Source organism: Loxodonta africana, chromosome 3 (assembly GCF_030014295.1).
Source record: "Loxodonta africana isolate mLoxAfr1 chromosome 3, mLoxAfr1.hap2, whole genome shotgun sequence".
Classification (NCBI taxonomy): domain Eukaryota; kingdom Metazoa; phylum Chordata; class Mammalia; order Proboscidea; family Elephantidae; genus Loxodonta; species Loxodonta africana.
Window position 1 is genome coordinate 102,257,026 of NC_087344.1, and position 15,315 is coordinate 102,272,340.

Here is a 15,315-nt window from a genome sequence, read left to right on the forward strand (position 1 = left end):
CAATTCTTGGCTGCAGAGATGAGTAGAGGCTGGGCTGTATTTCAGAACGTAAAAGCCACTGTTTTTAATTTCTGTTCTTTTTTTATCTTACCAAGTGTGCTCAGGGGCTCATACAGCTAGAGATTGGGAGACTTCGAGCTGGTTCCTGGCCCTCCTCAAGGAAGACATCACAGAATAGTCAGGTTGGTGATGACTGAGTCTCCTGCCCTTACTTGGAGAAAGTTCCCCGCTTCGTAAATGATTTGTTTGGAAATAATATCCAATATATAGCTTATTCACAACACCAAGTTCAGTGTATTTTGATGTGTTTGAAATGAAATTCAAAAGGTGGGATGGAAATTCATTGAGCCCCAGATTTTTCTCCCCTTTATGGCCTGCAAATGTTTTCTGAGAACCACTTTTCTCTCCCACCGTTAGTTCTGTATTGCCTATGTGTGCGTGTACACAGCTGTGTTTATTTAAAGAAGAAAGAAAGAAGCAACATCTGTTGGCAATTTGACCCTCATTAGCACAACATTGTTCTAGTCATTCAATTAAATATTGCTATAAAGTTAACTTGTGAATAGCCACTCATACATGCTGAGGGCAATTAATAGTATATTCCTAGGAGAGCAGAGAATGTGGGGGTTTCTCCTCTGGGTTTCTCTCTTGGTGGGTGATATTTTGTGGGATGGGAAACATGTTTATTTGCAAGAGTGACATAAGTGTCACTTTATTTTTTATAACAGTTATTTCACTGCATTTTTTTCATTGTAACAGCTGACAAAAATGAAGACGGTGGGCTAATTGTTTAGTCCTATTTGGTACATAATGAAACTATGGAAACTTGCGTGTCACCCCCTAGTCAGTCCCTTCTGTGGGTTACAGATGGGACTTTGTTTTTGTGTGTATGTGATTTATAAATTTTTTTTTTTTAATTTTGTTTGAGGTGAATGTTTACAGCACAAATTAGCTTTTCACTCAAAAATTTATACACAAATTGTTTTATGACATTGGTTACAATCCCCACAATGTATGGGCACTCTCCCCCTTTCCCTTTCCACCTCAGGTTCCCCATTTCCATTTTTCTGGTTTTCGTGTCCCCTCTTGCCTTTCCTTCTTTGCTTTTGGGCAGGTGTTGCCCATTTGGTCTCGTATGCTTCATTGAACTAAGAAGGAGCACTTTCCTCATGTGTGTTACTGTTTGTTTTATAGGCTTACCTAATCTTTGGCTGAAAGGTGGACTTCAAGAGTGGCTTCAGCTCTGACTTAGCAGGGTGTCATGGGGCCACAGTCTAGGGGATCCCTCCAGTCTCTGTCAGACCAGTAGGTCTGGTCTTTTTTTGTGAATTTGAAATTTGTTCTACATTTTTCTCCTGCTCTGTCCAGGACACTCTATTATGATCCCTGTCAGAGTGATTGGTGGTGGTAGCTGGGCACCATCTAGTTCTTCTGGACTCAGGTGGGTGGAGGCTGTGGTTTATGTGGTCCATTAGTTCTTTGGTCTAATATTTTCCTTGTGTCTTTCGTTTACTACCTTCCCCTTTCCTCCAAATGTGATGGAACTGGTAGTTGTATCTTAGATGGCCGCTCACAAGTTTTTAAGACCCCAGACACTACTTACCAAAGTAGGATGTAGAACCTTTTCTTTATGAACTGTGTTTTATGCCAGTTGATCTAGATGTCCCCTGAGACTGGGACTTCATTTTGAGGTTAAAAACAACTTTTGGTCCCCTCCCTGACTGCCTTAGAATTAAAGCCGCCCCAAGGCCATTGTACAGAAAGAGATGGCTCTGATTTTACGGTTAACCTCTGGGTGCTTCCGGAATGCTATTGGCTGCCTCCTTTGCTTCATTGGTGTTAGAAAACGGTCGAGGAAAAACTGTTGTTCAGATAGAATCACCATGCTAGCACAGACTAGCTGGCTTGTCTCAGAGAATTCTCAAAGCAGTCAAACTTGATAAACACTATGTTAAATTTTAGATTTTTTTGTTTTTGTTTTTTGCATTTCTGGCTTTAATAATTGACATCAGATAGCATATATACTAAGACACTGTGCTGCTGTGAGATTTCAGGAGAGAGTGGTTGGTGATGATTCTGACCAGACTCATATCAATAATGGGAACTTGAGATACAAAGGAATTGTCTCAGTCAGGTTGCTTCCTTAATGGAAGACTCATATTTGTTGAATGATTTCATTAAATCATTGATGCACACAGGAGTTTAGAATATAGAATGAACAGTACTGAAGATGGAATTATTCTTCCTGGCAGGGTATGAGAGGGCTACACAGAGATCATTCCATTGAGGCTCACTCCAAAAAGGTTTTGACAAGTAGAAAAGGGAGAAGGCATCTCAGATAGAGGAAATAGTATAGGCAAAGGCACGAAGGAAAAAAATTAATTTGTGTATTTTAAGAAAAGCTTGGGTTGACAGGTGAAGTGATGGGTAGAACTTGGTTTCTATTCTTGAGGATTATATATGAGCATCTTAGTAACCAATCAGGCTTCACAGCTAAATACAAAGCAAACAGATTTAGATGCTGTGTCATTAAGTGTCATATAAACCACCGTTACCATTTTTCTGGAATGTGAATGTGAGCTGTCATATTTTCTCAAATACTGATCCTTAACCTTCTTGCACAGATTTTTTTTATTTCACAGGATGGAAGCTGAACTCACTTGAAAAATAAAAAATGGTAAATATCATTTATGCTCTCCTTGTCCTTAAAATTATGACAGTTTGCACTGATAGTCGGCAAATTGAAGAAGTCTTATAGCCATTTGGAAACCCTGGTGGCATAATGGTTAAGTGCTACGGCTGCTAACCAAAGGGTTGGCAGTTTGAATCCACCGGGCGCTCCTTGGAAACTCTGTGGGACAGTTCTACTCTGTCCTATAGGGTCGCTATGAGTCAGAATCAACTTGATGGCACTGGATTTGGTTTGGTTTTTTATAGCCATTTGTGAAAAGGAAACATCTTCCATCAGCATGCGTTGAAAACCAGCCCCTGACCCAAATGGAGAAAAAGAGGATCCTATTCCCAAACGTTCAAATCCGCACCTATTTAAAGCAGTCAGGACCCTCTCGGGGCCCAGATTTCCTTCTGGGTGATTATAGATAGGGAAATAGCTGCCTTCTTTTGAGGGCTAAGAAGAACTGTAACCAGGTGGCTTGACTGGTAGAAAGTGGACTCATTAAGAGAGAACTTCTAGCTTTGAGGCCACCAAAGCTCTTGTTTGAAAATAGCTTCTCGTATCAATCAGGAAAGAATATCTCTATGCTGTAGAGGAAAATATAGGGGGTGGGGGCACTTGAGAAATCTTTTTCTCGGTAGGAACAAAGCCAGGCAAAGAAATTATTTGTAAAGACCATGACAAACACATTTTTCTGAGAGTTTTAGATAAAGGTTATAATGTGCTGTACTTCCCCAGTTCTAATTAGTTACCTGTTGTCCCACCATTGATTTAATTATATTATGAAAAACACTCCTTTAGATGTATATATCCATTGTGAAGTGTATCAACATCTGCAACTTACTTTGAAATGAATTTAAAAAAAAAAAAAGGATGAATTGAGAGGTGGAAAGATGAATGCCAGATGTTGTTGTCGTTAGTTGCCATCAAGTCAGTTCCAGCTCATAGCAACTCTTTGTACAACAGAACGAAACACTGCCCCATCCTGCGCCATCCTCACAATCATTGCTGTGCTTGAGCCCAACATCGCAGCCACTGTGTCAGCCTACCTTGTTGAGGGCCTTCTTCTCTTTTGCTGATCCTCTACTTTACCAAGTATGATGTCCTCCAAGGATTGGCCCCTCCTGATAGCAATGTAAGACAAAGTCTCACCATCCTCACTTCTAAGGAACATTCTGGCTGTACTCCTTCCAAGACAAACTCGTTCATTCTTCTGGTGGTCCAAGGAGTATTCAATATTCTTCACCAACACCATAATTTAAAGGCCTCAATTCTTCTTCGGTCTTCCTTATTCATTGTCCAGCTTTCACATGCATATGAGGTGATTGAAAACACCATGGCTTGGGTCAGGCACACCTTAGTCCTCAAAGTGACATCTTTGCTTTTTAACACACTTTAAAGAGGTATTTTGTAGTTGATTTGCCCAATGTGATGTGTCATTTGATTTCTTGACTGCTGCTTCCATGTGCATTGATTGTGGATCCAAGTAAAATAAAATCCTTGACAACTTCCATCATCTTCGTTTATCGTGATGTTGCTTATTGGTCCCGTTGTGAGGATTTTGGTTTTCTTTATATTGAGGTGTAACCCATACTAAAGGCTATAGTCTTTGATCTTCATCAGTAAGTGCTTTGAGTCCTTTCTGCTTTCTGCAAGCATTATTGTGTCATCTGCATAACGCACGTTGTTAATGAGTCTTCTCCAATTCTGATGCCGCTTTCTTCTGTTCTTCTTCATATAGTCCCCCTTCTTGGATTATTGTTCAGCATATAGGTTGAATAAAAAAATAACTATGCTAAAATGATACAACCCTGATGCACACCTTTCCTGATTTTAAACCATGCAGTATCCCCTTGTTCTATTTGAATGAATGGCAGATGAATGAGTGGATATATGATAAAGACAATATATTTAAAGGAATAAAAAAGAAAGTATAGCAAAATATTAATTTTAGAATCTATGTGGTATGTATATGAATGTCTATTATATAACTCTTTTAACTTTTCTGTAAGTTTGAAATTTGAACTTTACTTGCAATACAGAATTAAGGAAATGTATCACATTATAATTTGTCAACTGATTATTGTGATCTTAGGCTTAGCTTAAAATTTTATGATGCAATTAGCATGGCTTTGATAATTTGGCAGAAAAATTATATTATTCATTATTCGCAGTGTTGTTTTTTGCATTAAAAGGGGACTTCACTATGTTTACAGTTTTCATTCAGTAGCCACTAGCCATAAAATAACTACCTCGTAGGCCTCAAGTATTTATTTAAATAAATAAAAGGACAAATAATGGAGGTATAGCTGATTGGACTGAAGTATTACCGACTCCAAGAAAATCTATTAGGAAAAAATATATATATTCCTACAGCAGGCCCTTTCCCCTTGGTATTTGCTGCTTTCTTCTACAGTTCACATTTCCAATTGGTCGAGTTAATGTTAATCGAGGTTTTATTAGAGTTGTGTTAGGAAAATATATAATGGAATTTGGGTAGTGATAAAATAAATGTTCACCGTAGCCCCAAGTGGTACATTTATCAGTTGCCCCTGAGTCGATTCTGACTCGTGGCCACCCCCTGTGTGTCAGAATAGAACTGTGCTCCATAGAGTTTTCAATGGCTGGTTTTTCGGAAGTAGATCACCAAGGCTTTATTCCAAGTTGCCTCTGGGTGGACTTGAACCTCCAACCTTTCTGATAGCAGCCAAGCATGTTAACCATTTGCACCACCCAGGGACTACAATGACACATTGTGCCCGTTAAAAGATCATATATAAAGACTGTGGAGAAACTTAAGGAAATGTTTTATTTCATGAGGAATAAAAAAATCGGAAAGATGGGAGATTATTTTCTGCTTTGATGACTGACACCATTTGTAGAAGGATATACGCTAAAGAAAATGTTAAATGGGATTGTGTTAGGGTAGTAAGAGAGTTTGGGTGACTTTTTTTTTTTCCTCTTTTGGCCTCCTCAAAATTTCCTATAACATAGTAATAATTAATATAATTCAGTAATTGAGAAGATAATAAGTATGAATTTTTTAAGGCAAAGCCTGTTTCAGCACAGCTGACCACGGGTTTCCTTTCCAGGGGAGTCAGCACAGCACTTCCAGCACCTTTCCTCTTTCCCTCACACCTGTCTTCAGCAGCCTGCAGAACCTGGTTGGCCCCAAAAGAACTTCCAACCCTTCCCCCCAATATCCAGGTATTGTTTATATACAAATCACCCTGTTACCTAATTTTTAAATATTAGTGTTTTTACAAGCAATATTTTTGCCTTCAATAAATTATTTTTTAAGTCTTTGGAGTTGACCACATAGTTCCAAGCTCTCTGAAAGGCCTGTTCTAAAGGAAGTAAAGCTATAGAGATTCATTTGTGGAATGTGCCTTTAACTATACAAATGCATATGAAAAAGAGAAAAGCAGAAATCCAAAGTGCCACATAAAGTAAAACCATTTACAAAGTAAATTAATAAATTACAGGTCATCGGAGGCAGGTCAGGGATGAAGTAGGGTGAGGGGTCTTTTTAAGTCTTTCACTGGGTGGAGGGTTATCTTTGATTAAGGCAGGAAAATGTTCAGTGAAACACAAATGGCTCACCCTCCAAGCCACTTAATCACCTTGTTCCAGACAGCTGCTGCTGCAGTTGATCAGCTTTTGTCAGACCAAACGATGATTGCCGCATCTATCTCAGAGAGGACCTCTTTGTAATAGAGGACATAGCACCCGATCAGTGGCTGCTGGTTTAGACATTGAGAAAAGGAATAATGCCCATTTGCTTTAGCATACTCTCTTAAAAAGTCTGGAAGTGGTACCATTCTCATGGGATAATATTATATCCTAAATATATTATCTCTTAATTTAAAAAAAAGTTAATTGTGTTGCTTCTTTATTTATAGGCACAGATATGGAACCAAGGACTGTTGAGATAATCAGAGTAAGCCAGTTATTTTGTTGTGTTTTTTTTTTTTTTCTGGTTTGTGTAGGCTTTGCATAAAATATACATTTTCTCAGTGATATTTATTGCATTGTTTGTGCATACTTTCACCTTACTAAAGTAAGCATAAAAAAAAAGCATATGGCCTATATAAAATGAACTCTCTGGGGCAGTTCTACTCTGCCCTAAAATAAACAAACAGAAAAATACGTTGTAGGACAAAGATGACCACCTTGAGTTTTTTGATACATGCCTATCCACTACATTTTGTGCATGAGTTTGTATGTTTAAATTTTATAAAACAAAGCACAGTGTCATGTTGAACATACTCCCATAGCTTGTCTTTTACACTTTGTAGCATGAAATCTTAGGTAAGCCACTTAAGTATTTTTTTTAACAGTATGTAGCATGATTTTTATTGGTTGCATAGTACTCCATCATTTGAAGGTGCTGTAATTTTCTTAACCAACTTCCTCTTATTGAACAGTTAGCATAATTTTTAATTTTTGATCTTTAATAGCAAAATTTCTTAGTATTTTAATTTTTGCCCGTATAATGGATGATTTCCTCAGGATTAATTCTTAGAAATTAAATTATTGTGTCAAAAACCATGCTTGTTGTTAAAGGCTTTGATACATAATGCCTAAAATGTGCTGTGCTGAGTAGACTTTAAGATACATTTCAATTCATAAATTTCTCACACCCTGGTTTTCACCCTCTGCATGATAATTCAGACTATTGGAAAGTAGAGGCAACTTTGTTTTGATCAGTTTGGCCATAAACTGGGGATTCAAGAAGTAGTAAAAAAAATTATGGCCTTATTTTAATCATAGTTTAACTACAGGAAAGTGATATCCAGATAGCTCTGTTCCCTGGAGTCAGTCATAGCTGTGTTTGAAGGTACCTTCACCATTTGTTAGCTCTAGGACCTTTGGCAAGTCACTTAACTTCAGTTTTCTCATCTGTAGACTGGGGATGATAATACTACAAAGCCAAATTCCTCTGCATTCCAAGATTTAGAATATAACATCATTTTATGTTTGGCTGGTCATTTTCAGTCACTTTTTTTTTTTTTTTAAGATTTTTATAATAAGACCTGCTCTTATCAATCCTATTCTCTCACACGTGATCCAAGCAGAAAGTTCATAAGGAAACGTATCTTGCCATTTTGGATGCAGGGCTTGACTGTTGATGCATTTAGAAAGTATAAGCTAGAACCAAATACGTTGGAAAACAGGTATAAACCATAAGCCATTATTCTGTCTATGGGTATGACATGGCAGCACTAATACTAATATTAATAATAAGGGATAATTCCTCACACTTACGTGCCATGAGGTTTTGAATTTCTTTCACATAGGGTTTTTATGTTTTTGTTTACTTTTCTTGATTTTATCAAGGTATCATTGAAGCACGCTAAGATGCACGTATTCAAAATGTGTAGTTCGATCAATTTAAACTGTAGAAGCCTTGCAGCCACATGGGTTCTTTTACAGCAACCACTGCACTAAGATTTAGGTAGTATGTGTCCTGTGTTTACATCTATATAAACTGAGAACTCTACTGTACAGTATTCTAATTTTTGCTTTCAACAGTCCTATGTATTTTTAAATAAACTTAGTAGCAAAATTGGTCACACTTTCTTGGCCTCTTTGTAGATTCAGTAACTTAGGGTTTTATCCTGGACCTCGTGAACGTTGTAATGTATAGACTCTGAAGAATGTTGTTTTTGTGTTAACAGTCAATCCAGTTAGGTTCAAACCATAAGTTCTCTTTTATCTTTTGTGGACAGTGGTTCAAATCTCAGTTATCTAAGCTATGCTGTGCTGGTTTGGGTATGTCCCACACATACATAGCTGAGAATTGAGCCTGAAAATCTTGTGGATTCATATATAGAAGCTGAGTATCCCTTTCTCCTGCTCTCCCCACTCTGGTTTTCTCCCCTACTCACTAGCCCACTGCCACCTCCTTTTCCTGGTCATCTGGCCAGAAAGACAGGGATTCTCTCGGAATTGTAGCCATTTGCTCCACCATTGCAACTCCTTGACTGGGACTCACCCTCATGGCAAAGCTAGTAGGAAAAAGAGAAAACTGAGAAATTCACCTCCTGAATCCATTTCTCCAAGTTTTGACTCTTTACCACAGTCTGTGTTTCTTGGCTTTTCAGAGGCCTCAGGTAGTTGGTTTTTTGTATTTTGACAAGAGTTCTTTGCCATGGTGTGCTTACCACCATGCTGGGACTGGAGCTTGCCATTTATTCTTTTAATGATTTTTTTTAAGTACAGTGAAACCTGTGAGAGCTGGAACTTGAAGTGACTGCCTTGTTTTTCCTGGTCTTGCACGTTTTCCACCCTTGACAGGGTGCGCTTACCACTTTTCTGTGGGTTGTTCTAGTGGAAAACATTTGTGTTTTCCTTCTTTGACCGGTTTCCACCTTACACAGGCTCCAGCTTTCGCATGTTTTACTGTACTAACTCTATGATGTAAATGTGTAGAAAACCGAGACTAGAGCCAGGGTTTCTTCACCAAGATCCAAAAGAACTGAGTGGCCTCACATAAGAATCTTAGGGAATATTTTCAGGCACATTTTACTTCTCTCTTGGTACCCTGCTGTCACTACAGTGGGTGTCCTCTAAGATCCTTTTTTCATAACTCAGACGTGCAGCTCTTTTAGAGCCAAGTGTGTTTGTTCACACCCAGAAGAGCGTGATACGTGTGGCAGTTTAATCATAAACACCATATGAGTAGACACTTGCCAAGTCTGCATCAAAATTGGCCACTAAACTGAGCAGTGGCATAGGGTTTTTTTTTAATTGTACTGTTGCTATTTGTTGAGCCTTTTCTGTATGTCATGCCTGCACTTCATCACCTCGTCTAATCCTCAAATCAATACTATGAGACAGGTAGTATCCTTCCTGTTTTATGCATAGAGATGGAGGTTCTAAGAGGTTAAGTAACTTCCCCAAGATCCCACTGCTAATAAAGTGCTAGAACTGAAAACACAGGTCATCCCTGACTCCAAAGCCCCTGCGCTTAACTCCTATGTTACCCTGGCCTCCTGTGTCACCGAAGGGATTTTGTCTGACATCCATCTGGGGACAATCAGGCTGTAGGTCTTTAAATAAATTAAATATATAAGCATCTTTTTTTCCTTCTTTTTTAGGCTCTCGATGATGCCCTTGGAATTAGTATTGCTGGAGGAAAAGGAAGTCCTTTAGGAGATATCCCTATATTTATTGCCATGATTCAGGCCAGTGGAGTGGCAGCACGCACACAGAAGCTTAAAGTAAACATGAGGGAACGGCTGAAGTGCTGACAGCAAGTGATAGGGTGGGAGGGGTTGTCCCAGCCCTGGACAGTTTGTTTAAAGTCTGAGTTCCAAAGGCCGTCAGAGACCCATGCCGAGGGCAAAATGCGTTACAGAAAGTTTATACCTGAAATTCGTTAGGTCTCTGGGCATATAAAAATACTATTGTTTGTATCAAGCTTCTCAATGAAAAAAGAAATTGCAGCTCATCTGCAAAGCTTCCCATACCCTTTTCAGCACCTCATTCTACCCAAAATGGATTATCAACCCAAAGATTTGACCTTAAAATCGTGCCTCTGACAGAATAATCAACATCTTTATGATTTTTTTTTCCTGTTGCCCCTTAATCTTAACTTAGGTAGGAAAATAAAGCTGAAAGTATTTGGCTTCCTCGTTAGAACTTTATTGAACAGTTAATTAGTATACCCACTATTGCTGGCAAATGGATGTCTGAAACACCGCCATTACCAAAATACAATAGTGGCCTACGGTGTCTTTTAATAATCAAATCTAACCCCCTTCTTGTTTCTTTGATTGGTCTGTACTGGGGGAAAGCCATAAAAATTCCTTATGCTTCCCAACCATGCATACGCAGTAGAAGCACAGAATCTTCACAATGGCCACAAATGGGAACGTGACTTACAAAGAATTTTAAGCGTTCTTCTCAAATTTAATTTTTCCTAATGATAGTGATTTTCTACCACTTTTGTACTTCCAGGTTGGAGATCGGATTGTCAGCATTAACGGGCAACCTTTGGATGGGCTGTCTCACGCGGAGGTGGTTAATCTGCTAAAGAACACCTATGGACGCATTATCCTGCAGGTATTGCGATCAATAGAACACGCAGCTGCACGAGGCAGATAAGTGGCGTGCAAAAAAGATTGAGCGTCACTGGCAGTAGACATCGCCACCCAGCAGGGTGCTTGCTGATGTGAATTATGAAGGTTGAAAGCAAGAAATTATTATTTTTATTCAGAAATTCTTTAATGCCACCCATACAGGCAGTGAGCATGATTATATGAAAGCATAACAAGGGGAGAAAAATTACTCTTTGCTTCACATGATAAATCAACAAGGCTTTTAGCTTCTAGTATTCTTTTGTAAATCAAAGTTTGCAAGGAATAGGAAATGATTTTTTTTTTTTTAATGCTCAAAGACTGTTACTGAACTGCCCATGTGCCATTTTTATCTCTCCCTTTAAAGGAAGAGAAAATCACAATGCTCTTTTTCCTGTAGCGTAAATGATTTCCAACACTGTTAAATTCTCACTGCATAGTAGTCGTCAACTAAGGCAGACAATTATTTATCACCTGTGGTCCCCTAGAGTTTTGTCTAGAGCCATAGGGAAATATAACCCCCAAAAAACCAAACCCATTGCCGTCGAGTTGATTCCAACTCATAGTGACCTTGTAGGACAGAGTAGAACTGCCCCATAGAGTTTCCAAGAAGTGCCTGATGGATTTGAACTGCTGACCACTTGACCACTACACCACCAGGGTTTCCCAGGGAAATATACTGGGAAGTGAAAGCAATCTGTGCTATTAATTGTCTCTCCTTATATTTCAGCCTTCAGATGTCTCTGAGATTGATACCATGTCAGGGACGGATTACCCAGTAAGCAAGTACACACGGGCTTAATTGTGCTTCCTTACTAATCTGTAGTGCCCAGTTTCACGTGAGTTTCACCACATCAGATTTCACCAGATGAAATTGTGCACTACAGATTAGTAAGTAAACACAATTAAGCCCCTTTGTACCTTGCTTACTGTAAGCCGGCACAGACCTTGCCTACTGGTGAATCCACCCCTGTACCACGCCATGATTGAGAGGCAGCATACTGGCAGTGAATGTCATTAATGAGTGTCTTAGTCTTTTGTTTTGGTTTTTAGTTATCTAGTGCTGCTATAACAGAAATACCACAAGTGGATGGCTTTAACAAAGAGATATTCATTTCCTCACAGTGAAGTAGGCTAAGAGTCCAAATTCAGGGTGTCAGCTCCAGGGGAAGGCTTTCTGTCTCTGTCAGCTCTGGAGGAAGATCCTTGTCCTTCCTCAATCTTCCCCTGGTCGAGGAGCTTCTCAGGTGCAGGGACCCCCAGTCCAAAGGACCTCCTGGTGCTGCTTTCTTGGTGGTGTGAGGTCCCCAACTCTCTGCTTGGTTCCCTTTCCTTTTATCTCTTGAGAGATAAAAGGTGATGCAAGGCGACACCCCAGGGAAACTCCCTTTACATTGGATCAGAAATGTGACCTGGTAAGAGTGCTACAATCCCACCCTAATCCTGACATAAAATTAAAATCACAAAATGGACAACAACCACAGAATACTGGGAATCATGACCTAACCAAGTTGATACACATATTTTTGCGGGGACATAATTCAATCCATGACAATAAGTTTCCCCCAAAATGTGTAATTGTAATCATCATATTTCTGCAGACATGGTATAAAATGGCTTAAAGACTAAAGCCCATTATTTTGTAGCTTAGAGAGAGGACTAAGCCAGTCATTCAGATAATTCTAGTTATAAAATAAGAAGTTTGAATTGCAAAACCATTACATTTGGGAGAACCAATTTGTGGTGCTTTTACTTCTAGCATCTCGATGGTATAGATCCAAAGTGCCAAAACAGTCATTAAAAAAGTAAATGGTTTTCAGCACATATGAAGGGAACTGTGAAAATACTGCCAGTAGTTTTGATGGAGTTTATGTGATAAGCTAGATATTATATGACTTCGGTCCCGAAGTTTATATTAAACATGAACCTAAACACTATGTGGACTGGCCGTAGGTTCCGCTTCTCCCCAACTCTTCCCTCTTGTCCACACTTTCAGTGAAACTTTCATAGCTGCTTCACATTCCTCCCTCCACCCCTACCTCAACCATGGTCAGAGCCTACAGATCTTTTGTATTTTATTGCTTCTTGTGCAGGCTCTTCCTTCAAGTTATGCTGACCCCTAGAGGCAATATAAATGTAACTCTTGAATTTCAGCAAGGTGGACCATAATAACTATGGCAAGAAAAAAAAGAGTTTTCATTAGCAAAATCCAGTGTTTTTGATATTTGTATGCATTGATATAATTTGTTCAGCTCCACATTCCTTACCAAAAAAGAGAGCGAAGACAATTTTAAGTGTAACAATACCTACATATAGAAAGTACCTTAAATGAAAATGAGCTCAGGCTTTCCCATGGGGAACTAACATATTTGTTTCAGCCAAATTGTCACTATTAACATACTTTTGAAAACCAAAAAAAGGAAACCTATTGCCCTCAAGTCAATTCAGACCCATAGCAACCCTGTAGGACAGAGTAGAACTGCACCATAGGGTTTCCAAAGAGCAGCTGGTAGATTCGAACTGCAACGTTTTGGTTAGCAGCTGAACTCTTAACCACTGCACCGCCAGGGCTCCAACATACTTTGGAAAAAAAAAAAAAGGAAGGAGTTCCTTATTTATCCTTTCTGTATTTTACAAAGAAAATGACACTTGGTTTCAAAATGTTCCCTGGCATTAATTACATTAGTTGGTGGTGTTATTTTCCAGTGTGTGCTATCTAAAGATTAATGGAACCCTCTGAGATTTTGACAGTTATACTCTACACAATTATGGTTATGGAACAGATGTGCTACCAAAGGCTTTAGACACAACCTAAGAAGCTCAAGTCCTGCTTCAAATGCCTTTCAGTTACACGGTTTGTTTTAATTAAAATGGTGTGCATGGAATAGTACCAGCAATATAATTATCACAGCTGAGTTGTCATTAGGTGATTGTTTTCATTGCCAGGCCAGCCAGCCCATTGGTGAAGTAGTAGGAAAGGTCAGATAATTGTCTGATGATATGCAAAAGACTTATTGTCAAAGAATCATGCAAAGCAGTCAGCTGGAGCTGATTGCACAGGGAAGATTAGGATCTGAGTGAGCAGACTGAGGGGAAAGAAGGGGGAAAGAGTGGAAGAGACAACCTGCCCTTCTGCAAGCTTCTGTCCACAGTTCAGATTGCTACCTCTAGGTGTAGTAAGGACATAAACATTTCTCTCCTTAAAGTCTAGTCATTAACTCTGGTGGTCTGTTATGGCCAATTGTAGATTGGCCAGTTGAGATTAATTTGGCTGTTAAGGGGTCGTTTTAAAATGTTCCTAATTACAGTTGCTTTTTTAGCATGATAGTTATTTTACTTTATTTTTTTTTATTGGCCTGATTCAGCTCTTTTGTCTATGGAATTACTATTAAACCTTGATTGGGCAAAAGTTAGGTAACCCAAACTCTCTATTAGAAAAAAAAATTTTTTTTTTGTCTTTACATCTTGAAGATATCGAAGGCAAAAAACCGTATCAGGGATATTTTCACAAAAAGAACTTGTGGGGCTTGTTCTGGCTTCATTAAGAGATTTCCCAACTGTTTTAGAACTTGGGAGAATGGGGGATCACCGTTAGCTACAATAGGGAATGCACGAGGAAAAGGTTTGAGACAGGAGATGATTGTAGTTGGAGACATCAGGTGGAGATATCCAGCAGGAAGAGGAGTGTGCTGCTGATGCTCCAGGAGACACCGATGCTGGAACCAGTGGGTAAACAAAGCCGTCTAAGCTTTCTCAATGTTGTCATCCCCATTGCCAGGCACATTATACTTAACAGGTATTGACTCAGCAAAGGAGTGAAAATAGAGGGGACAAAGATTTGGAGTAAGCAACAGGTATGGAGGACAGGAGAAAAAGTGTCTGAAATCAGGGACATTAATTAAGGATCTATCTAAAAGTAGTTTACAAGACCATTTGCAGGCATCATCCAGAGCAAACAGAACTGATCCAAGAGGGTCCAACTGCTGGTTAGAAGAGAGAGACATGTCATACCTAGTAAGATAACAGAGAGAGAAAACGAATTGTGATCTTCCTTGTGAGCCTAAGTGGAAAATGGGAGAGAAAAAGTAACACATAGGACGAATCCGGTAGACCCAATATCCAGCAAATAGGAGTTGCAAAAAGAAAAACAGAATGAGGAAATAACAAAGAAATTAGTTCAAAGTCTCATTAAGCACTGAACAGGATAAATAAAGCAAGAGTAATACCTGTATACATTCTAAAACTTTCAAAGTGGAAAGAATAAGTTACCTTCAAAAGAATAAGAGTTTCGAATAGCACCTGCTTTTTTATCAGTAATATACTGTATATCTGAGAAAGTTAATTTAGGGTGTTCACCAACAAAACAAAAAAACAAAATAAGAGAGAGGGAAGCCCATGGAGCTTGCTGAGGTGAAGAGCATTGAGATCCCAGCACAACAACTGGATAGTAGGCATAAAGAACCACTTGTCCAAATTGGAGCAGGAGAGAAGGTCCTGAAGTAAAAGAAAGAAAGAAAGAAAGAACAGATAGATTATCTGAGATGTTTAATTTGAATT

At 39.0% G+C, this 15,315-nt stretch overlaps 1 protein-coding gene across 2 annotated transcripts in view; it reads left to right on the forward strand.

The window, feature by feature from the left end:
• PATJ (PATJ crumbs cell polarity complex component) overlaps positions 1-15,315 on the forward strand; it is a 415,355-nt gene that overhangs the window by 377,391 nt on the left and 22,649 nt on the right. For both annotated transcript variants that reach the window (XM_010591221.3, XM_010591223.3), the window contains exons 38-42: positions 96-182; positions 5,767-5,881; positions 6,577-6,614; positions 9,778-9,900; positions 10,640-10,744. In XM_010591221.3, coding sequence (XP_010589523.1) covers positions 96-182; positions 5,767-5,881; positions 6,577-6,614; positions 9,778-9,900; positions 10,640-10,744 — 468 coding nt within the window. The remainder of the gene's footprint in view (positions 1-95; positions 183-5,766; positions 5,882-6,576; positions 6,615-9,777; positions 9,901-10,639; positions 10,745-15,315) is intronic.